The sequence below is a fragment of the Liolophura sinensis genome, chromosome 8 (genome assembly GCF_032854445.1).
Source record: "Liolophura sinensis isolate JHLJ2023 chromosome 8, CUHK_Ljap_v2, whole genome shotgun sequence".
NCBI lineage: Eukaryota > Metazoa > Mollusca > Polyplacophora > Chitonida > Chitonidae > Liolophura > Liolophura sinensis.
In genome coordinates this window covers 27,164,214-27,187,103 of record NC_088302.1, presented here as the reverse complement: position 1 = coordinate 27,187,103, position 22,890 = coordinate 27,164,214, and the positions used below count along the sequence as shown (strand labels likewise).

At 37.8% G+C, this 22,890-nt stretch overlaps 2 protein-coding genes across 3 annotated transcripts in view; one reads left to right on the top strand and one right to left on the bottom strand.

Annotated features, from left to right (window-relative positions):
- Positions 1-2,664: 2,664 nt before the first annotated feature.
- On the bottom strand, positions 2,665-17,744 carry LOC135472336 (alpha- and gamma-adaptin-binding protein p34-like). The gene is made up of 9 exons (XM_064751798.1): positions 17,681-17,744; positions 16,381-16,571; positions 15,479-15,578; positions 14,819-14,917; positions 12,087-12,167; positions 10,752-11,150; positions 5,106-5,213; positions 4,015-4,064; positions 2,665-2,803 (listed from the first exon to the last, which is right to left on the bottom strand). The coding sequence occupies exons 1-9, from the start codon at positions 17,742-17,744 to the stop codon at positions 2,732-2,734; spliced, it is 1,164 nt and encodes a 387-aa protein (XP_064607868.1). The 3' UTR covers positions 2,665-2,731.
- A 99-nt stretch (positions 17,745-17,843) lies between these two features.
- Positions 17,844-22,890, top strand: part of LOC135472424 (IQ domain-containing protein H-like) — a 53,629-nt gene continuing 48,582 nt past the window's right edge. For both annotated transcript variants that reach the window (XM_064751920.1, XM_064751921.1), the window contains exons 1-3: positions 17,844-18,035; positions 19,564-19,677; positions 21,994-22,172. In XM_064751920.1, the coding sequence (XP_064607990.1) occupies positions 17,982-18,035; positions 19,564-19,677; positions 21,994-22,172 (347 nt within the window). In that variant the 5' untranslated portion in view covers positions 17,844-17,981. The remainder of the gene's footprint in view (positions 18,036-19,563; positions 19,678-21,993; positions 22,173-22,890) is intronic.

The following is a 22,890-nucleotide window of genomic DNA, read 5'->3' as shown; positions in this document are numbered from 1 at the left end:
GTCACGATTCAAAAATCGTGGTTTGCGCAGTTTTGATGCTATACGAGTATATGCAGGGATTTCATTTGTGTTAATTGCGATGTTACGGTCTTTGTTATTCCTGCATGATGACGTGATATAATTTCTTTAGTAAGTGTTACGATTCAGAGCGGTTAATATGGAAAGCTAAGCTAGGAACATGGACAACTGATCTCAGAGCTAGCTGCACATCTGCTTCTTTGCAGCAGCTGTCCGGAATTTGTGTTTGTGCCGTCCTGTCACAACAGTCAAGCCAGAAGACGGCCACTTCACTAGTTTATGGCTGCATACATAGTCAAGGTTATGTGCAACTGAGGTTGAATCTTTCTTGTGTGACATGTTACATGATTCAGACGTTGTAGCTTGAACATTCTGCTGGTTTTGGTATGGTTGCTGTCGGAGTTGTTTCCGCATTAGGAGTTCGCACAACACTGACAATGAGGTCACTGGCTATATATCAAAATAAAGTGCATGTTTCATGATTGCCAGTATGCAAATTTGCCCAGTCGTGATATATGTGTCAACAGTGACAGGTAAGATTATTTTTTGCCTTTTGTCTGCAAAAATCACAGCATGGACAGGTATAATATACATGGAAATTTAGAACCCTTTGATTGTAAGTTTTCACTTTAAACGCAATTTGAGGTTATCTGCTGGTGAGTTGGAAGTAGGGATTCGCCGGATGTTAAATGCAGTCTTAGTTTTGTAGATGACTGGCGATGTATTTTAAGGGATACTTTTTTTTTTAAAGCACCATAAGAATGATCTCGTGTGTTAATGTGGTCTTGTCATGGTGTCTTTTGAGCTGGGTAGCTTAAGTTTGCATAGGGAAATACATGGATACACCCTTTTGCTCTCATTGTTCGGTGCTGCATAAAGGGTTCAGCACTCGTGTGGCCGTTCAGAGTCTAATATTCGTGAAAGTCAACTTGTCTTAAGTATTGTATATACTTGTAGGGCAGTTTGTCAACTTGCCAAAGGTGTGTGGTTTACACAGGGCCCTCTGGTTTCGTACACCCATAAAATTGATAGCAAAAATTCTTGTGTGGTGTTGAACAACAATTAAATACTTTGATACCATTGCTGTAAATTTCCATATATGTTAGAGATGGGTGGAAGACTTGCCAAATAGACCCTGCAAGGCATGGTGGGAAAAACAGATTTCAAATTTCTATCTTGAGTTCTAGCCTTGAATGTTAAAAACACAAAGTGCTTTTGTGGGTCAATCCTTGAAGACCCACACAAATCTGTATGTACCATTTTTGCAACAATTCTTAGCATAGGGCTGTCTGCTTTAAATATCTTGAAGAATCGGAATGCTCTGGATAGAAAATTTAATGTTTTCACATTTTATTTCATAGTTTTTTTTTTTCTTCATACATAGTATCGTGTGTAGGTTAAGGAATTTATCTGATATCTTAAAGTCACCTTTTGTTTGCCAAGACTGTAATAACTTTTGTTTGTATTGCATACATGTTCATTCGTGACCAATTCAGTTACAAATGCGAATCAATACACCTCGTTCCTACATCATAAGTTCACTTTATGACCATTTAGATTTTGTAAAGATATTGTAAGCAGAGAAATGGCCAACCGCTGTTGTGATATGTGGGAGTCTGGCAGTATGTGAACAAGGATGGAAGAGTGATGGATTGTAGAAAGGATGTGAATGGAGATTTTTCTTGTCATTAAACAGAAAAAAAAAGACAACTGCTGTTTTTTTATCTTGGATATTTTATTTGTCGAAAGGGGAGTGGTTTGTTTCTCAGTGGGTAGGGCATACAAGGTGTGGGTTCAAACCTGTCCATGGACAAGCAATTTATGCACCCCCTCACGTCTACAGAGTTTGGTGAACATACATGTTGATGTTCATGCGGTTATTTGGGCAATCCAACATGTCAAGCACCACTTGTCTTCCACCAGTAAGTTTGTCAGTGACTTGGCCAAAACGGACTGCCATCATGCAGCAGTATTTAGGATACCGTCATGACACTAAGCATATTTCGCTTATATTAGAAAAATCAAGTGTCTTTACAGCACAGATTCAAATGAAGAGTAAACAGGAGTGGAATTTATGGTCTTCGGCCGCTTCGATACACCAAACGGGAACCTTGGTTCTACAAGACAACAGAATACAGGAATGTTCAATAATCTTCCCTCACAATGTTGTGTACATGGAGTTTCTGATAACATCAACACTAAGCGAGATTCGCCATGCTTATCTCTGGGTTTTCATACTTCTAATCCTCTTCACTACTGCAGGTCACCTAGTCCCTGGCACTGATGGACTCTGCAGAATCAAAGTAGTAGCATGAAAGATGAATGAACAGTCTTCTGTAGAGTTTGACATGCTTTTATAGTTATTACTGTTCCCTCTCACAAGGTTAGAAAAGCTGCTATAAATACAGCTAGGCATGATGGTCTGTTTGTTTGGCGTTTCCTGGGCATGATGGTGTAACGATGTTTGTTAACTGCTGGAGTCATAAAAGCTTAGAGCACTTCAACTCTAAATGCGAACATTCTTCGCAAAGCTGTTAAACATGCTATTTGACATATATTAGAGCGACGTAGTTCAAAAATTTGAGATGATGATTGGCTTGTCCCATTTAAATACATCATTCATTTTTTGTCTCCAGCTATGTGTATACTCCAATGAATGAGAATTTTTATGGAAATTCCCGTAGATACAGGCCAACAGTCCTTCAAAGCTGTGTTAATCACTGTCAACAAGTCCATCAATTTCATCTTCATCACCACCAATAGCCTTCCAGAATGACACGGCCACCTGTGAAAACAATTGGATTTTTATACAGAATGAAAAACTTTGGGAAATCCCTTCAAAGAATTTCCATTGATAACTTGATAATACATTAAAACTGGTCATGGATGCATTCAACTATACAATTTTGTCACTCCACATGCACACACACATGCATTTGCTAAGCTGGTACGGCACAACAGCACAGTGCAAACGTGGACTTTCACTCTAATCTGCAGTGTCATGTACAAACACAATTCACACACAGTACCAGTTTATAGATGTAGACATACTGATCTGATCTGACTTTTCATCAAATTTTTATTTCATTCCCAATACACACCCGTCACTCTGTCTTCAACTACATTTCTATTTTTCACAGTATTAATTCATGCAATGCCTCTTGTACCAGCTTGCTATAATGTAATTCCTGCCTTTCTGCTGAATTATCATGCTTAGATTTTTTTATTAACTACCTACATGCATTTTAAACCTACAAAACTACACGTACATAAGCATATGTATTCTTTACTGTTCACATTTTCTGTTGATGGCGCAAACATAAAAGCCCAAATATAGATAGACAACTATGACTTCAATACTCAGAGTTACTTTTCTTGTACTTTATGCAGAACAGATATGTTGAACCACTACATGTATTTACTAAAAATGCTGTGTGTTTCCCAAAACGTTACAGAAGTTGTTACAGCTTTTGTGTTGACACCTGCTAGGCGACCCAGTTTCAACTCCTTATGTCCACAAATCAGAGTTAAAATATAACTGAAAAAATTGACACTTTATGCAATTCAGAGTCAGCTGTGGGGCATTGGTCCCTGGTCCTATGGTCTTACCCAAATCAGTTCTAGGCTAGTCTGTTGACAAAATAAATGTATTTAGCAAGCACCCGTACCCCTGTATAACACACACAGATGTTGAGAACGGAAGCTGTTACTGAATGTCAGTCATGTTAAAAAAACATTTAGGTTTCCTTGTGACAAAACTTGTACAAGACACTGTTTTGTAGACCACAACTTTCTGTTTTGTTTAGATTCAGTTATTACATGGGTAAATATCACAGCAGCACATTTAAACAACAGAAAATGTATGAGAGTGAGGGCAGTGGGGATGGAAAGAGGGGATGAAAATAGAGTGAGTCAGTGAGTGCTCGGGGTTTAACATCGTACTTAATAATTTTTCAGTTGTATGACGATGAATGAAAATAGATGATAGAGATTTACCTTTTCAGCATAAGCTTTCCTTTGCTCAGGGGGCAGGCCTTCTGCTTTCTCTGAATGATAAAATCAGACTGTACATGAACTTTGCCAATAAAAATTTTACCGACTGAATTATTACCAATTAAAATACAACATCACTTCAAGTCTCGGAAGACAAGAAATGAATAGGCTATTCACCTTCCTCTTTATTATACCAACATGGTTGTTCGCAGTGTTTTAGATAATTACACAAGGAGACAACAAATCTTCTGTGGCTCAGACAACTCATTTTCTTCATCTACATGCATATGCAGGTATGTGTATGTCAGGTGGGTGACATAGACCTCAACAGTTTATTTTCATAAAATTTTATGCTAGAACAGTCAATGTACAGATAAAATGTCCATTGAAAGTGAGATCCAAGACTCCATCTGTGACATCTACTTGATTGTGGATGCCGAGCGAAATGGCACAATGAAAGCTATCAAATGCATGCCTTTTCAATAAATAATCAATGGTGTCTAGATTTTCTGAAAGGCAATGAGGTCAACAAATAAAGGTATGACTCGATTCAGTATTGAACCCTAGATCTATACATGTACTGTTTACAAGGCAGATGCCCTAGCCCAGCCACTGCAGCCCAGCATTGTAATTGCGGCTTGTTCAGCCAGGCAAGGAAGGAGAATTTGGATACGCGCACATTAGAGAAATCATACATTTGTTTTATACAGGGACATCAGGGCAGTGTTGTATGACCAGTGAGAACAAGATCACTGCCCACGAACCCTTTATTTGATTTTTTTTTTTTTTTTTTTGATTGGTGTTTTACGCCGTACTCAAGAATATTTCACTTATACGACGGCGGCCAGCATTATGGTGGGTGGAAACCGGGCAGAGCCCGGGGGAAACCCACGACCATCCGCAGGTTCCCTTTATTTGAGTTCAACTTTATCTTTATCACCTTGCAGGAAAAAAAAAATGTCCTAAAATGCACATGTTGTAAAATATATGAAATATAATTGTAAAATCCAGCCTCCCACTTCTGATTTCTGCCAGTATCTCATTGAAAGGCCTGCATGCACCATGCCCTTGATATTTGGTTAACACTTAATTACCTTTCATAATTCTGAGTTTCTCAAACAATTGTTCAAAAGATTCTTTCCCTGGATCCTCATTTCCCAGAGCAGCCAAGAACGTCATATCATCGTTGTCCACTAAGGAATCTGCAAAGACAAGTATTTCCACAAGCAGTAGAATATGTGAGTGTGCAAATCAGTAATAAGAAAAGACATGCACTGTCTGATAGCGGTAAGGGTACAGAAGAGAGCTGAAACTCTGGTGTTACATGAAAGTATAATCGATAGTGACTAAATAACTGTTTCACTGACGCACAAAACCAGAAACAACCTCACTCCCAATTACTTAAAAGAACTCTTTTATGTCCAAGACAAATGTACATAGCATGTAACTGTAAGCTATTAAACTGATACTATCCAACTCCCCACAGGGGCCTCCGTGGCTCAGTCGGTTAAAGCGCTAGCGCAGCGTAATGACCCAGGAGTCTCTCACCAATGCGGTCGCTGTGAGTTCAAGTCCAGCTCATGCTGGCTTCCTCTCCGGCCGTACGTGAGAAGGTCTGTCAGCAACCTGCGGATGGTCGTGGGTTTCCCCCGGGCTCTGCCCGGTTTCCACCCACCATAATGCTGGCCGCCGTCGTATAAGTGAAATATTCTTGAGTACGGCGTAAAACACCAATCAAAAAAAAAAAAAAAAAAAAAAAAAAAAATCCAACTCCCCACAGTGATGACTTATTATTCGATTACACGTACTTCAGAGACAGGCATCCATTAAAAGCAGTCACCCTCTACATAGACCTCTCTCTATGATAGATCATTTGAATCTATTGACCTGATTCTCAATCAAAAGACACCTGGTTGTCTGATGCGAGAGAAAAGAGACATAATCAATGTCATCATATGAATGCAAAATACCTTGGCAGATGAAAAGAAGAATTTTCATTGGTTGAACTGGAGGTATGTCTTCATTCAAATATGCATAACTTTACCAGAGGCATTGTAGTAGTATTGACTACTGGGTCCCATATTTCCAACAAAATAAAAACTACTTCAGCAATGCCTGATATCACCAACTGCCCACAAGTGAACCACAAATGGTTTCCACACTTAAAACTGGTCTCCATCAACAAATTAGGTAACATTTGGCTCCGTGTTCAGCCAATCTGTTTAGCATGTTATTGCTTGCGATGGTAAGGTCATTTCCATAAAGTTAATTAGCCATTTGAATCAGATTTGTTAGCTCTTTCAGCAGAGGTTGTTCACTACAAGCCTCTGCATGAGGAGAGTAACAGAGACCTTATTTTTTTCAAAATCCGGCATCAATGGAGCAGCGTTCCTGTAAAAATCTGTCAACAAAAAGAAGCCGTCCTATTATGTACAGAATCTCTGTGTAATCCATCAGATACACGTACATGATAAGGTCGCACACAAAATTCATTGAAACTGGTGATAGCTGTGTCATATTAAACATTTTCTGTATAAAATACATGACCAAATTCACAATCATGACATCAGAATACAGATAAACTTTTCCTAGGACCGACAGACTGCAAGTAGCATAAATATCAAGCCTGGCTGCACTTTGTACAGCGTAACCTGGTCATCATTCTTGTGAAAACTGCATAACCACACTTTTATTGTCGCAAAAAAACATAAGGCCTGCCTTGTGTGTATTTTAAACTGTACAAACATTAAATGCTAACTGCAGGCAAACTAGTTCTAACTCCATTCATGTCATTATGACTACCCCGACATGCTTTTTAACAGACAGGTCAGCTGGTGATGTGTCTTGGATGGTTTGGTTTGCAGCAAGCAGAAAAAACTTCCACAGTTTGTCAGTAGGAAGGCATTTACCCTACCAACATTTTCACGATTCTGTTAGTCTGTGATTACTGGCTGTTCTCAACATACGGATTCCTTGTGATGCCCACTCGGCTAGCCCTTTACAGTTGGCTCTTAATACATATGCTACAAAGACTCTCCAATACTGGTCAGGACACCAGATTTCTTTTCTGAGACGTAAGTTCCCATGAAAAAGTTGCTGGGTATGCATGCCTCTCTATGTAACTGAAAAAAAAATGGCCATCTGTGTCTGACAGGCAATATACAGCCTCTAACACAAACCAGTCGTTCTTCAAAGACTTAATATCCACACTCCATCTGTCTTTTCAGGGTTCTCTTCGAGGTGACTGACTGAACATCAGGATTTTATGAATCTTGACCGGATCAGAAATCATTACAGTCTCTCGCTTACTCACACTGGCTTGTTCTTAATTCTGACTTTCCTCTACCTCATGAACTACATCTAACATCCCAGCTTGCTAAGTCACTTATTTCCTGTCCAGAGTGACCATCTTCTTGTTTTCCCTTGTAAATGGCTTACCCATGAATTCTGTCACCTGGACAAATGCTCTGACCTATCAATAATATGGTGTGTACATTTTCAGAATACTCAAAAATCCTTGTCTTTTGGTACAACTTGGTTAAATCTAACTTCGAGACCATGTTAAACCCGGAGCACCACCAGTTCCCGTCACAATTGTCATCAGTACCAGTACACCAGAAAAGTGATCTCAATGCAGCCTACTAGAATACAAGATGGAACTGTCCTCCTTCCTCATGGTACATTTTTAGGAAGGGTTCTGCCGTGTCCAGAAAAGCTGCTTTTACCTGAACTAGGGTTTCTTCTCAACCACTGTCCTGTAATCATCAATGATCTATTAAATACACATCTACACACTGTATCTCCATTGGCCAAGGTGTGAAGAGACTGATCAAGGGCAAGCGCTACCTTTGAGAAAGTCATAGAGGATTTTACTTTCCAATGAATTTAGCCACGTGATTCACATGGTTTAACACCTTTATGGCAGAAATTCCATTTTTTATTCACTGTGTTTAAAGGCAGTGATGTGAGTGATTAGCATTCATTTTACAGTGTCCAAACTGTCTACATTTGTTAGCCTACCCATAAAAAGAGACATTGTCACACAAGTGCTATATTATCCTACATACTGTGTTACAAATATATTGAGTTTAACAGGTTTGTCTATAATGATGGCCCTAATTTACATATATTACAGAGCATCACGTGTAAGAACATCTAGTACATCTAAATATGGACCATCAAATTATGGCACAGAGTCTGTATTTGTCACCAAATCTTGTCCACATACAGTAAATAAAATAAGTGAGTACAGGAAATGAAGAAAATACATTTCTTTATAATGGTGGAAACAAAATGGCTGCCTTTGTTGAAGGAAATCATTTTAGCAATAACTCCACATCTGAAAATGTTCAGAAGTACTTGGAAGTTTACCAAGTTTCATGCTTTTAAGATAAAATGCACAATTGGCTTCATATTTTGCCCACATCACCTTGACTAGACGGATTATACATGTACATATCCACATACATGTACCATCAAAACATCTCAATGTGTCACAGGCCATGATGGATTACCAAGTCATATACATGCACAGATCTGGATGGATTCTCACCACCTGAAGTCACCTCCATCATCAATACATGTACATCAGAATGTGACATGGGCCTTGATGGATCATTAACACCAAGTCAGATATACATGTAATACCATCAATATGTCAGAAGTGTTGAAGGCCATTATGGATCATTACCGACAAGCCAAATATACCATCAATACATCAGAAGTGTCAAAGGCCATGATGGATCATTAACACCAAGTCAGATATACATGTAATACCATCAATACGTCAGAAGTGTCGAAGACCATGATGGATCATTACCGACAAGCCAAATATACCATCAATACATCAGAAGTGTCAAAGGCCATGATGGGTCACCATGTCAGATATACATGTAATACCATCAATACGTCAGAAGTGTCGAAGACCATGATGGATCATTACCGACAAGCCAAATATACCATCAACACATCAGAAGTGTCAAAGGCCATGATGGATCATTACCGACAAGCCAAATATACCATCAATACATCAGAAGTGTCAAAGGCCATGATGGATCATTACCGACAAGCCAAATATACCATCAATACATCAGAAGTGTCAAAGGCCATGATGGATCATTAACACCAAGTCAGATATACATGTAATACCATCAATACGTCAGAAGTGTCGAAGACCATGATGGATCATTACCGACAAGCCAAATATACCATCAATACATCAGAAGTGTCAAAGGCCATGATGGGTCACCATGTCAGATATACATGTAATACCATCAATACGTCAGAAGTGTCGAAGACCATGATGGATCATTACCGACAAGCCAAATATACCATCAATACATCAGAAGTGTCAAAGGCCATGATGGATCATTACCGACAAGCCAAATATACCATCAATACATCAGAAGTGTCAAAGGCCATGATGGATCATTACCGACAAGCCAAATATACCATCAATACATCAGAAGTGTCAAAGGCCATGATGGATCATTACCGACAAGCCAAATATACCATCAATACATCAGAAGTGTCAAAGGCCATGATGGATCATTACCGACAAGCCAAATATACCATCAATACATCAGAAGTGTCAAAGGCCATGTTGAATCATTACCGACAAGCCAAATATACCATCAATACATCAGAAGTGTCAAAGGCCATGATGGATCATTACTGACAAGCCAAATATACCATCAATACATCAGAAGTGTCAAAGGCCATGATGGATCATTACCGACAAGCCAAATATACCATCAATACATCAGAAGTGTCAAAGGCCATGATGGATCATTACCGACAAGCCACATATACCATCAATACATCAGAAGTGTCAAAAGGCCATGTTGAATCATTACCGACAAGCCAAATATACCATCAATACATCAGAAGTGTCAAAGGCCATGATGGATCATTACCGACAAGCCAAATATACCATCAATACATCAGAAGTGTCAAAGGCCATGATGGATCATTACCGACAAGCCAAATATACCATCAATACATCAGAAGTGTCAAAGGCCATGATGGATCATTACCGACAAGCCAAATATACCATCAATACATCAGAAGTGTCAAAGGCCATGATGGATCATTACCGACAAGCCAAATATACCATCAATACATCAGAAGTGTCAAAGGCCATGATGGATCATTACCGACAAGCCAAATATACCATCAATACATCAGAAGTGTCAAAAGGCCATGTTGAATCATTACCGACTAGTTAGATATGCCAGTCAGATTATAATATGTAAATGAATTCAAGACGTGGATTAGTGATTATACCAGGATATGATGTACTGTTAAACTATTCCTTGGTGTGTTATATTGCAACATGTATCAGGACTACAGACATGGCAGAAGGCAAAAAAAGTCTGTATATTTAATGGACTCTCCACAAGTTGATAAATACTACTGTATTTCACCTAACTAGTTTGGCCAATAGTTCAAATACAAACAGTCTGGAACTGAAAAAAAAAAACATATTAAAGACAACAAAACCCCCTCCATCTGAATGTGTTACATGCCATCTTACACATTCATTGAATGTTGTTTCTTCCCATTAGATCTCATGGCAATAAAACTGGTTATATACACATACATCACATCATCTTGACTGATTGCAGCCTGGAGGTGATATCGTGATTTAGAACTAAATGGCACACATCTAAATATGTAAATGTACATGTAGATGTCACCTTTACTTTCAGGTTTGAAGGTATTTAATATTTAACACCTACCTATTATTTGCTCACTTGAAGGTCCCTCACATGCCTTCCTATCTTTTTCAAAGTCATTTTTCTTCTGTCCATCTCTTAAGAAATCACTTCCCACAAGCAGATCATTTCCAGTTGCTGAGGAAGTCACACTGTCCTCATTCAATTCTGTGGACCCTGAACATACATGTACAGGCGTTTTACCTTCACCAATGCTGCTAACACAGGTAAAAGATCTCTCTTCTGTATATGTGTTAGTATTGTGGGAATCTGTGGCTTGTGAGTGTCGCACTGGTTCACAGCTCACAAAATCCTGAAAGTCTTCTTCAGATGGGCTGGAATTGTCAGCAGTACTATTTGACTTTGAACTGAACTCCTCTTGCATAAGCTGTTTGAAATAAGCACTTCTCACATCAGGTCTGTCTGAAAGTACATGTACACAAACATAATGAGGCCATCATAAACCTTGGCACATAGACACGCAGATAACTACAGGCGTCTTCATGCCATGGGTATAGTGAAAACATGTGTTGTCAGAATGTCAATGGTACACTTAGTTTTGAGCAATTGAGCAATCTGCTAACTGCTGGTTGCGTGCAAACACACATAAATCTTGTAGATTTTGGCCCAGGTAGTAAGTACTAAACTACTCCGTTTCAGTGAGTGTTAAAACCAGTCTGATTTTCCCAGTACAAGCACTTTGTATCGCTGAATCCTATAAAAATTGAAATGATTTGGATGTTCTGATTGTTCAACTTGGTTGTGTGTGACAAGTTGGTACTACAATTCCCATCGTGGGAATACTCCTTAACCAGTGCTAACCCGATAATGACGAGCCTTGTTTCGTACCTCTTTAAAAACCTTTAAATGCTGTGCTTTTCAGGACTTCAAAACATGTCAAAGACAAGGCTCAGTGGTATCAGGGTGTTACATAACAACCACCTCTACATTGATGTTAAACCCTTCAATACATGTACACCACACTCATGCAAACTCAACATATTGATGCATGCCTGATTGACAAGCACAACATGGTATTAGAAGACAAAATCTGAAAATAGGAAAAACTACATATAGTGTGTCTACATATAGTATATATACTATAGAGTTTTGATGAAAAATGGCAAGAAGTGGTACCACTTCACTCACCTTTCATGACAAGATTTGGCCAGGTACACATAGTGTGTCTACATATAGTATATATACTATAGAGTTTTGACGAAAAATGGCATGAAGTGGTACCACTTCACTCACCTTTCAAGACAAGATTTGGCCAGGTACATATAGTGTGTCTACATCTAGTATATATACTATAGAGCTTTGATGAAAAATGGCATGAAGTGGTACCACTTCACTCACCTTTCATGACAAGATTTGGCCAGGTGTGAGCGTGTAGAGCCTGGACAACCCTCTTGATCCCTGTGGTTTCCTTAAAGTCATCTGGAAAAAGATCCCATGTGAATAATCATACATATATTAGAACAGCATCCAGTGTTTTCATACTGCCTCTGTCAAGCCAGTATTGGCCTAGGGGGTACCGTATTGGACTGAGGCTGAAGGTCAGTATGGTGACCCTAAGGCGACGCAATACCAGGGCAATGTGAAAATTTCAAGAGTAACGGAATTTATACAGCAAAAGCAATGCCTAAAACAGTTGCAATTTGCGACAGGGTTCAGCCCCCAAAATTCGCCCCAAACTGTAGATTTTTGAGACAAATAAGTGTAATAAAATATTGCTTTTGGCACTTTAACTTACAAACCTCAAAACAACTATATACAGACAATATATCTTTCAGAATCGGGCAAAGTGAGTAACAGTACGCTATCGGTGTTCTCCTTGGGCTGATTTTAATCTTACATCACAATCATATTTTGCAGTTTTCTGTTAAATTTCAGAAGTTTTTGGACTCATGACTATCATGTAAAGCTGTGCATTTTTTCAGTTTTCAAGGGAACTTTTTAAATCAAAATTTCAACGTCTTGGTGCCAGTCACGAAAAAGATTATACCAGTAACATCGACTCCAATTGTAGCACTTTTAAGATCAAGATAAAATTGTCCCCAAAGTATACAAGATAGGAACAGGTTCATGATCTGAAGGCCAAGCAAACCAGATAAGGCAAATCTGGTAAAACCGCCAGAGAAACCAGGTCATTGCTCTCCTACATGCAGGTAGGCCTGCTCACAAAAATTGTAGCCCTAAATAAAAGTTTTCTTATTACAAGAAATAGGTAAAGCTCTTGAAAAGCACAGTCACAGAGATGCTATGTACAAGAAACTGTAGCCCTGCATGGAAGCTTTCCAAAGAAGATGCGTTTATCAGAGAAAAGAAAGTGAAGTTTATATAACTGGTAATTTTTTTCACTGAAAGTCTATCAATCAAAATGACTAAAAAACACTCACAAAGCCAATAAAACTGAAACCAATAAAAAAAGTTTAACCTTCCATCATTAGGCCCTATGCAGACACCATCCATGATGCCTTAAACATGAAGGCAAAACCAATATATAAAAAAAAAACCCATAGCTTTCTATTGCTGTATGTTGGAGCTAAAAAAAAAAAAGCTTAACCTTCAATCCGGGTATGGACATACATGTACCACAAAATGAAATTCAGGGTTTTTGAGTTGATTCAGCTCATGGAGAACATAGATGGTTCACCTAATTGAGAAGTTCGTAAAACTGCATTACGTTCAAGAGAGGTGACACATTCAAACACAGACCTCTAAACTAAAATAAAGTACAATGGCACTGTCATACACAGATATCACATTCAACTTAGATTGTGCTAACATCTTAACCATTAATGCATTGAGACAGGTCAAAATTATTATTCTGTCACAAATATGACCGTTTATGATATGCATATATATTGCAGAGCAGTGAACTTCATATGTTGTATAGTGGTAAATCATTGTGATTGTAACAGACGTCACTGTGGGCAGTGGTCTTTATATGCAAATCACAAATTGGCAATCCATGTACAATGGGTGGGAACTGCAACCCTGTGAATGCCTAATTTTGTTGACAAGGGCATAATAAAAAAGGTTCAACCTTCTCATCAGTACGTCCTATGTACACATCATCCATGATCCCTTAAACATGAGAGCAAAAAAAAAAAATATATATGTACATGTATCCATCATTGCTTGTTTGAGCTAAAAAAAAAAAGCTTAGCCATCCATAGGAAACTATACATTTACACACCATACCTTAGACCAGGGGCCTTAAGAAAAAGATTAACCCTCAATCCATGTATGACAACCCAATATACAGGAGCTAAAAAAAAAGCTTAACCTTCAATCCATGTATAAGAGTCTTTTATACATGATTTTTAAAAATAGCTCAACCTTCAATCAATGTATTAGTCCATTATACAGGAGCTACTGCTAACACTGCCACTTTTGCCCCCTCTCACAATATCTCTCCTTATTTTGTACAGGTGAGCTGAAAATGACCTCATCAGTCTATATTTTCTGCAAAATGTCAGTTAAGAGAATTATGAGGGAAAATATGTCACTGGTCCAAACTGTTTTGCCATACAAGATAACATATGAGGCTGAGCTTAATTACAACACAATACAGTGTCTTACATCTCAAACTTTGCCTTGTCTATCAGTGAAATATTCTTGAGTACGGCATGAAACACCAATCAAATAAATAAATAGATCTAGAAAACAAGGGGAGGTAATCCAGTGAAAAAAGTCAGCCATGTTTCTAACCGACTTAGGAACTGACGAGTGGGTTGATGTTCGAAGGGAAACCCCACATAAAATTGAATATTCGATTGTTCAATCAGCCACATACATGTGCCTGTCAGTAGACATCTGAAAGTCTCAACTTTATTTAAACGTCTAAAATAACAGCATAATTTTTTTCGATGTTCACGATATGTCTCTTTAAATGAAAAGAAAACTCCCAAATGATCTTCACACTCAAAATAATTAAAATTTAAACAGATTCTGTTGACCAAATTACGGATTTTTGTAAATGGGCATGAAATTCTTATGCATGGTCACTGCTTTAATTATCTAAAACAACATCATTTAATTAATATGTGTACAGTCAATCTGAAGTTTTTCTAGACTGGTACCTTCCTCCTCACTGTCGCTGTTCGTTCCCTCTGGGCTCAACTCAACTAGCTCAAAGGAATGCTGAATACAAAACTTCTGAGCAGTTAATCTGTCTACAGCTGCAAAATACATGAACAATGTATACACTCACATGTAATTTTTGGGCAATGATTTGGCCTAAAGCTTCAAACACATGCACATTTATACATTGTATGTAGGCAACTGCTTGACCTCATAATGCATAGTGCATTACGGTGAACAAGTCCTTAGCTGCACAAGACATACACATTACCACTTGCGTTATTAACATGATTAAGTTTGGAATTTTGTACTTTTTAACTTGGATCTGGATTAGGACTTCACAGCAGGAAGAATTCACCGTAGGAGGCTACACTGCACTTGGTTTAATCACTGTTTGACTGTATATCGCGTTCCTAAGTGGCACAATGACCCAGGAACTTCTCACCGATGCGGTCCTCGTGAGATCAAGTCCAGCTCATGCTCAGATCTGCCTGGCTTCCGCCCACCATAATTCTACCTGCCATTGTATAATTGAAATATTCTTGAGTACGGCATAAAACACAAATCAAATAAATAAATAAAATACTATGTATCAATTAGCGCATATAACAATAAAGACTTTCCTCCGCCCAGCATTCACTGTAGGTGTGGTGTCTTACCATCAGTGCTCGAACTAGTGTCACAGATAAGCATCCGTATATCCGGATCTAGCTCCTTCACGTAAGGCATCCAGGCTTGGACCCTTTCAAAACTTGACAGCTGAAATGGAATGTATAAATCAGAATCAACTTTTAAATTTCCTTGAAAGCTTCCTTTATGAATTTATTTGTGTCATTTGTCCAAAAAACCATAAGGGCCTGATCTAGGGTAAAAGTAGAAGACACTTACACAAAACTCAGTTTGCTAGAACAATCAATAAAAAAACAGAATTGTTAAATACCCCATGAAGCCTATCAGGAACAATTTTCCACATGCAACCTCTAAGGTCCTGAACTTATACCCTTGATTAAGAACAAAGCAAGCTATTTATTTGGCTTTCCTCAATTATACTGTATACAGTTTGGGAGAATGTGATAAAGATAAACATAACAGGGTAAAATAAAAGACTGGACCAGCTACTCCGAAAGCAAACAATGTTGTGCATTAAAATTTCACTACTATTATTATTAACCAGTTTAAAGGCACTGCCCTAATACCATTTACAACTTTATGTTTATTTTCCTTCACAATCACCCAAAATTCACAATGACTTTGGACATCTGGGTTCTTTACTTTATTCTGTTTCCACACCTCTCCTTGTAAGTGGGGCCTTGCTGACAATAAGCTATCCTTGACACTTGTACATGACCATATGCAGTCAAAGGCCAAGTCTTCCACCAATATGGTGTGTATATCTGTACATCACAAGTGAGAAAATTTGTCCGTAACTTGCCAAAAGATTTGTGGTTTTGCTTTCATAAGTGAAAAATTCTTCAGAACTGCGCTGAGCAACAATCCAGTAAATAAATATTTCATTGTGTTTATGAACATGAAATTTATACATCCACAAGTGTACACTTACCTCCTTCGAATCAAAATGAACCACAAATGCTTGCACAGAGTCAGCAAATGCAGTGTTTCCAATGGTTCTGGTTTCTGTCGTACATAACCTGACCTCAGCTGTGTAGTACTTATTTTCTATGTGCCACTTGTAAGCAAATATATCTTCTACCACTTTGTCACTTTGTGGCAACTCTGTAGCTCCAAGAACCACTTGAAAAAAAAAATAGACAGAAAGGTAGAAGAGAACCTATTTCTTCTAAAATCTGGGACACCTAATCTGCTCATTTTAGCCAATACATGTATATATATATATATATATCTTTACTTTTCCAAAAGGCTGGTAAAAAAAATGTAACATTCTTCTTTCAACACGATTAATATCTGTCCTAAATTTTAGAAGAATTAGGGTAAACAAACTGATTACTGTAATTTACTATCACACTGTTTACATTTACCTTTAAATCTCAAATAAAGCATCAGTAAATCTATGTTAGATCCCCTAAAAATGTTATTTGTCATGAAATGGGTGGTGTACATTACAGATGACTTTAAAAGTTAAGAAGAGTCACCAGAATTATTCAGTACTCATGTACATGATATATCTCACCCTAAACACACATTCTTGAAAATCTTTCAAATAAAACATGCTCGGCTTTAACTGGATTTTACATGTAAACAGCTCATTAAGGCATATAATCTATCTATTTTATGCATGCTATCCCCTTCTTTGCATGTTGGAAGAGCTTTCAGCCAACACTGTGGATATAATATTAGGCCAGTGGATTAGACTTAAAGAATCACAAATCACTTAATTATCTCATTTTACTATGTAACAAAATACACCACAACAAATGCATTTGTTTGAAATGCATAAAAAAGTATAAGCCCTGAGGGGAATTTTCATGGGCGTTAATGATAAGTACGTGGTTACTATGACAACCGCGCAAGTGGACTTATATGTCCACCAAAAATGAACACTTTATCCCGAAAACAGTTGGAGTTTGAGCAGATACACAGATGACGATCTGTCACGACTCAAATTATCCATTACCGCCATTACACCAAATCATTCCTACATCTATGTAGTATATAAAAGGAAAATTGCTATCTGGTTAGGTAAAAATATCAAAATTTGTTGAAAATAGACCTCAACGTTTAATTTAATTGAACTACTGTGTACGAAGACAAGGCATAGCTTATTAACATACAAGTGAAGTAATCAGCAACGTCACCTGAATCTGAAATTATAGTTATTACGGGTCGTTTTTCAAAACCCTTAGGGTAAAAATTTGTATTTTTACTACAAGTTAGCAACTTACACTTCACAAGATCCTTTGGTTTTATCTGAGAGCATGATGCGATTAAAACGCAAGGATCAGACATGTTTACAGAGGTTGTACAAAACGTCATAACATTTTGTGCTGACGTCGGCGAATATTGCTGTTTGAGTCGTTGCCGAGGGAAACCCAGAAGCCACGATAGCCGAGGGATTGCCTGGATGTTGAGTTACTGAGTAAAAGTAGAAAAAAGTTCATTTTATGTTTTCACAAAAAGAAAATGAATTAAAGGGTGTTAATTTCCCTGGATTCTTGTTGTTTTACGTAAATCAGTGCAACGCCAATGATGATGGATTGTGAGCCGAGGCCGCAGCAAGTTGGCGAAATTCTTGTCCAGGTAAACACCAGAATACTTGAATCGAAGTTGATAGGCCTTCAACCCCATATAGACACAGGAATGTGTCAGTTAAAAATATACAGAAGGTTAAGGTGGTGACGGAATGTTAATTTTGTGATAAAGTCAAAGATAAGGAAAAGGCAAATATGCAGTTTATCGTGACCTATTTACGTACATGTTGTGTTGGTGATCAGAAATTACTTAATAATAAATCATATGAGCCTCTCATTATTTGAAGTTTAGCTTCTGGGCCTTAGCCTAGTAGCTGTGATGATAGTACATGGTACATATGTACATATAGTACATGTAGCGCTGTATTCTCAGGTTATTCTCAGATTGATATTGACTCTGATCAGTTTAAGACTCCTTATAATTTTCATACAAAATTTACTGCTACCTGCATGCAGACGATCAAAGGACATACAACAGCATCTTTGATATTTTAGCACTATAATCCCCCCCCACCCCGACTCCCCTCCAAAAATGCAACCTTTAATGCATAAATTATATTAGTTTATGATGATTATGTGACCAACATATAACCAACATTATTTTCAGTGAATGGGTGGCATACATTAAACAATTAACTATATAGTAATAATTTAATATATAATTGGTCGTTAGTGATGGATATCCTATTCTCATATTGAATGAGGGAATGTTGAACGGACTAAAGGCTTGATGTGCAAATTTCAATGTACAGTACATGCCTTCCATTTGGGATGTCCCTAAACAGAATTATGTCGCAAATTAGAAGGTATGTCATATTTATGTGGCAACCTCCATTGATAACACTATAATTAAAGTGGCAATCACTCCTTTAACATGTTCTGTCAAGCCATGACAAACACAAAATCCAGACTGTTCAGCAAAATGGTGAACTTACTTAGTTCAAAGCTAGGTCTTTCTTTGATCTACCCCAGTAAAATCATTAAAATATTATGGACTACCAAGTACATGAAATTCCCAGCTACTAGAATACGTACACATGATTGTGTGACTTATAACAAAGCCAAAATGAAAAGGGTTTTATTAACATCCATGCACCACAACAAGATGAACTTTTACACCATTATCTTGATATGAGGGGGCCTCCATGGATGAGTTGGTTAGCGTGCCTGTGCAGCGCTATAACCCAGGAGCTTCTCACCTCTTACTGTGAGTTCAAGTCCAGCTCATGCTGGCTTTCTCTCCAAACGTATGTGGAATGGCCTAACAGCAACCTCAACCTGCAGATGACTGGACTCTGCTTGGTTTCCTCCCACCATAATGCTGGCTGCCATCGTTAAAGTATGTACAAGTATTCTTGAGTATGGTGTAAAACACCCATCAGATAAATAAATAAATTAATATCTTGGTTCGCTGTTTGATCGTTATTATTTTGAGGCTTTAATTGTTGTATATTTTGTACATAAACAATGATATGGCCAAATTCAAATTGTTGCAGATATCTGACAGCTTCAGGTTTATAAAAATACAGTGGTTATATTTCATATTTGTTTATTGATGTCTTGAATTTGTTTTATAGGTTCAGGAGGATTTGCACCACTTGAAGGAGAAATTGTTAGCCCAGGGAGATGGGAAAGAGGTGGACTTAGCCCAGCTTCAGAATGCCATCAGTAAAACAGAGGATGGCATCCGGGTGAGAAAAATATGTGTACTTCACACAACACTCTATCCTCCTATTTGGAGTTTCCTATTTTCTAAATTCCCATGCATTTTTATTCCCTTGGCATATCATGCCTAAGGGATTGTATCCTTATTGTGTCTGTAAAAATTTGATCACAGTGCAACTCATACTGCTTCAAATAAAGATTTCATATTTGGTATGAAGGTTGAGGTGAACTAGGTTCCTATTTAAAGTGGGACTGTGGTGATCAAATTTCTGGTTTCCTTGGGAGTCAGCTTGAAATAGCAAATTCCAGTCGTGTGAATGCAATGGAGGTGTTTCACATAAAAACTTTGTATGGGATCACATTGACATGAAATTGGTTTCCATTTATACCATTTAATCAAACATCTGGTTTCAATGGCAATAGGCTAGAAATAAAAAGTTTGATGTGAACGTAGCATGTGCAGTGTATAGTATAGTATGATATTCATACATGCATGTTCATGTAGTTGTACATGTATTTCTAATTTAAATTATGAATGAATAAATCAGATTTCTCATTTCTGAAACAACTAACTAAAACATTAAGCAAGTTCTGAATGTCACACATACTGTGTAATGGAGTTAAAAATATGGGATGGTGTGTGTCACACATATTTGTTGTCTAATACATAGTTATGAAAATCTACTTAACTGTAAAATCTGCATGATTAACACATATTAATTAATCCAGCATTGACATTGTGGTACCTGGAATATGTGTAACGCTTATTGGAGAGAGGGAACAGGTTCTAGCTATCATTTATGTAAGTAAGTGGAGTTCAGTGTTAGATCAAGCGTAAATTGATTTGCTCTCCAGGTCCTGTCCTAATGTCATGCCATTGTATTAAAATGATGAACCATATGATATGGTATAATGATTACATTTAGTTGCATGCTTGCTTCCTCTCTGGCCGTATGTGGGAAGGTCTGCCAGCAACCTGCGGATGGTCGTGGTTTTCCCCTGGGCTCTGCCCGGTTTCCACCCACCATAATGCTGGCATGCTGTCGTATAAGGGAAATATTCTTGAGTACATTTAGTCGTTATTTGTGGAAGTACATGATGTAGGCTAGTCACATCCATACGACCCTAACCCACAACTCCTGAGGGCAGTATAACTGTAGTTTACAATCCTGCATCTTGCAGAACTTACATGTGGGTGATGGGTCATTCCCTTTTTTTTTTCCAATCTGTTGGTACATATTATACCAATTTTTTTGGAGTTTTTGGGTATGTTCTCACACTCTATGGTATGGTTCCATCTGCTAATATTATATTGTTGTTGTTATCACTTGTATTTTCATAAGATATCAGAATTAAAGTATGTCAAATTGTGAAAAGTAGTTTAGCATTTTTATTCAACATCTCAAGTTTCACCAAATGATGGACAATATTTATTTATTTATGTGATTGGTGTTTTACGCCGTACTCAACCCTATTTCACTTACACAACGGCGGCCAGCATAATGGTGGGAAGAAACCGGGCAAAGCCTGGGGGAAAATCACAACCATCTGCAGGGGCTGGACTTCAACTCACAGCAACGGCAATTGTGAGAGGCTCCCGGGTCATTACGCTGCGCTAGCGCACTGACCAACTGAGCCACGGAGGCCCCTGATGGACAGTAAGGCAAGATTATCTACCTATGGGATCTAGAGCTTTAGAAATGGGACTTTCAGCTCAGCAGATACCTCTTGTGGGCAGCAGACTTTAGGCTTCTTACACTCCTTGAAGTTCAGGGCCTGCTTGCACGAATACCCTCTTCATATTAAGAGCACACTAACTGCATGTGGGCCCAGGCGATCAGGAAATTCTGTTGTCAAGATATGTCAACGGTCGGCGGTGAAGGATATAAACAGATGTATTCTGACTTCGCTACATATTAATATCCATATTTCTAAACTCTGACAGTGAATGGTTGAAAAGACCAGTTAATTAACGTTTCAAAACATCTCAGGGTAAATAATTTTTTTTTTGCCATTTAACCCGACTACCTCTCTTTAATCATCTAGTTATACTCTAACGGCGTGCAAATTGCTATGAAACCACACTATCCCATTTAAGTTTACTTCAAATTTTAAATTACTTTTAAATATCATGCGACATGCAAAGCTAGTGACAACCATGTTACAGTGCAAGTTAATATGAACATAGTCATATGCGACATCCCTAACCAGTGTTAATTGTTGACTAACAGTGAATTTTCACTTCAAAAGGTTGGGCACTAACACAACATAATGTTCCTGTAATACACATGCTTATAATGCTGCATTTTAGTGATGTGTAATTTCTTCGTTTTGTTGTCTAGAAAAGGACAGAAATTGTTTTGAACCAGATCAACAGACAGGTTATTACATTGCCGTCTTTAGAAGCCCAGCAACAGCAGTATCATCAGCGGACTCATGAGAACCCCCCAGTTACCATGGAATCAACATTTGACCTGAAGGCTGGAATGGGGCTAAAGAAACCTACATCATACGACACAAGGTGCATGTATAAAAATTATCCAAAATATTGTTTGAATTCAGACCATCTGAAGACGGATACTCCTTGCTTGTATGAAAAGTTCTAATAATGCATAAAACAAAGTAAGGATGACATTTTCCACCCAAAGCTAACGTGAAATATATGAGTGAGAAAAACACTAAAATTCCAAGTCTTTAATTATTATGGGAGCTGCCATTATACGCATTGGTTGGAGGACAGAACTCTTTTAGGCTATAGTTAAACGAATGAGTTCAACAAACATATTCAAAACAGAAAAAGTGTATTTTCAAAAAAGTGAAGACATTGATTATGCAAAAAACAATTACAAAATACACTTATTAATTGCATGTACATGGAATGTTTGAGATGTTTAATATATGTATACATATCCAATGTAATTCTAATAGAAAAGGTTAGGTTTGGTGGAGGAGCCGATGGAGCCTCTACTGTAGCTGCTTTGTAAGCTGATAAAGCCCTACCTTAATGGTAATTTTACCCAATCAGATGAACACTGAAACATTATGTTTTATGAATAATTAAGTCATACCTATATGACTTGACCATGTTTAATGCCATTATGTCATAATTTTTGAGAGTATGAACTAAAATAATTTTAATAGTTATTCATTATAAGAAAGGATTCAATCATGTCAGTTGGCAAATCCTGGTTTGATGGTTAAATGGACAATATCCTTCCTCCCTGGATGATGTCCTGATT

Excerpts from the sequence above, each read along its gene's own strand:
- LOC135472336 (XM_064751798.1), bottom strand. The coding sequence starts at position 17,744 with ATGTCTGATCCTTGCGTTTTAATCGCATCATGCTCTCAGATAAAACCA. Across the intron at positions 16,572-17,680 it reads ACCAAAGGATCTTGTGAAGT|TGGTTCTTGGAGCTACAGAG; the intron begins GTAAGTTGCTAA and ends TTTTTTTTCAAG. Across the intron at positions 11,151-12,086 it reads GCCAAATCTTGTCATGAAAG|ACAGACCTGATGTGAGAAGT; the intron begins GTGAGTGAAGTG and ends ATGTACTTTCAG.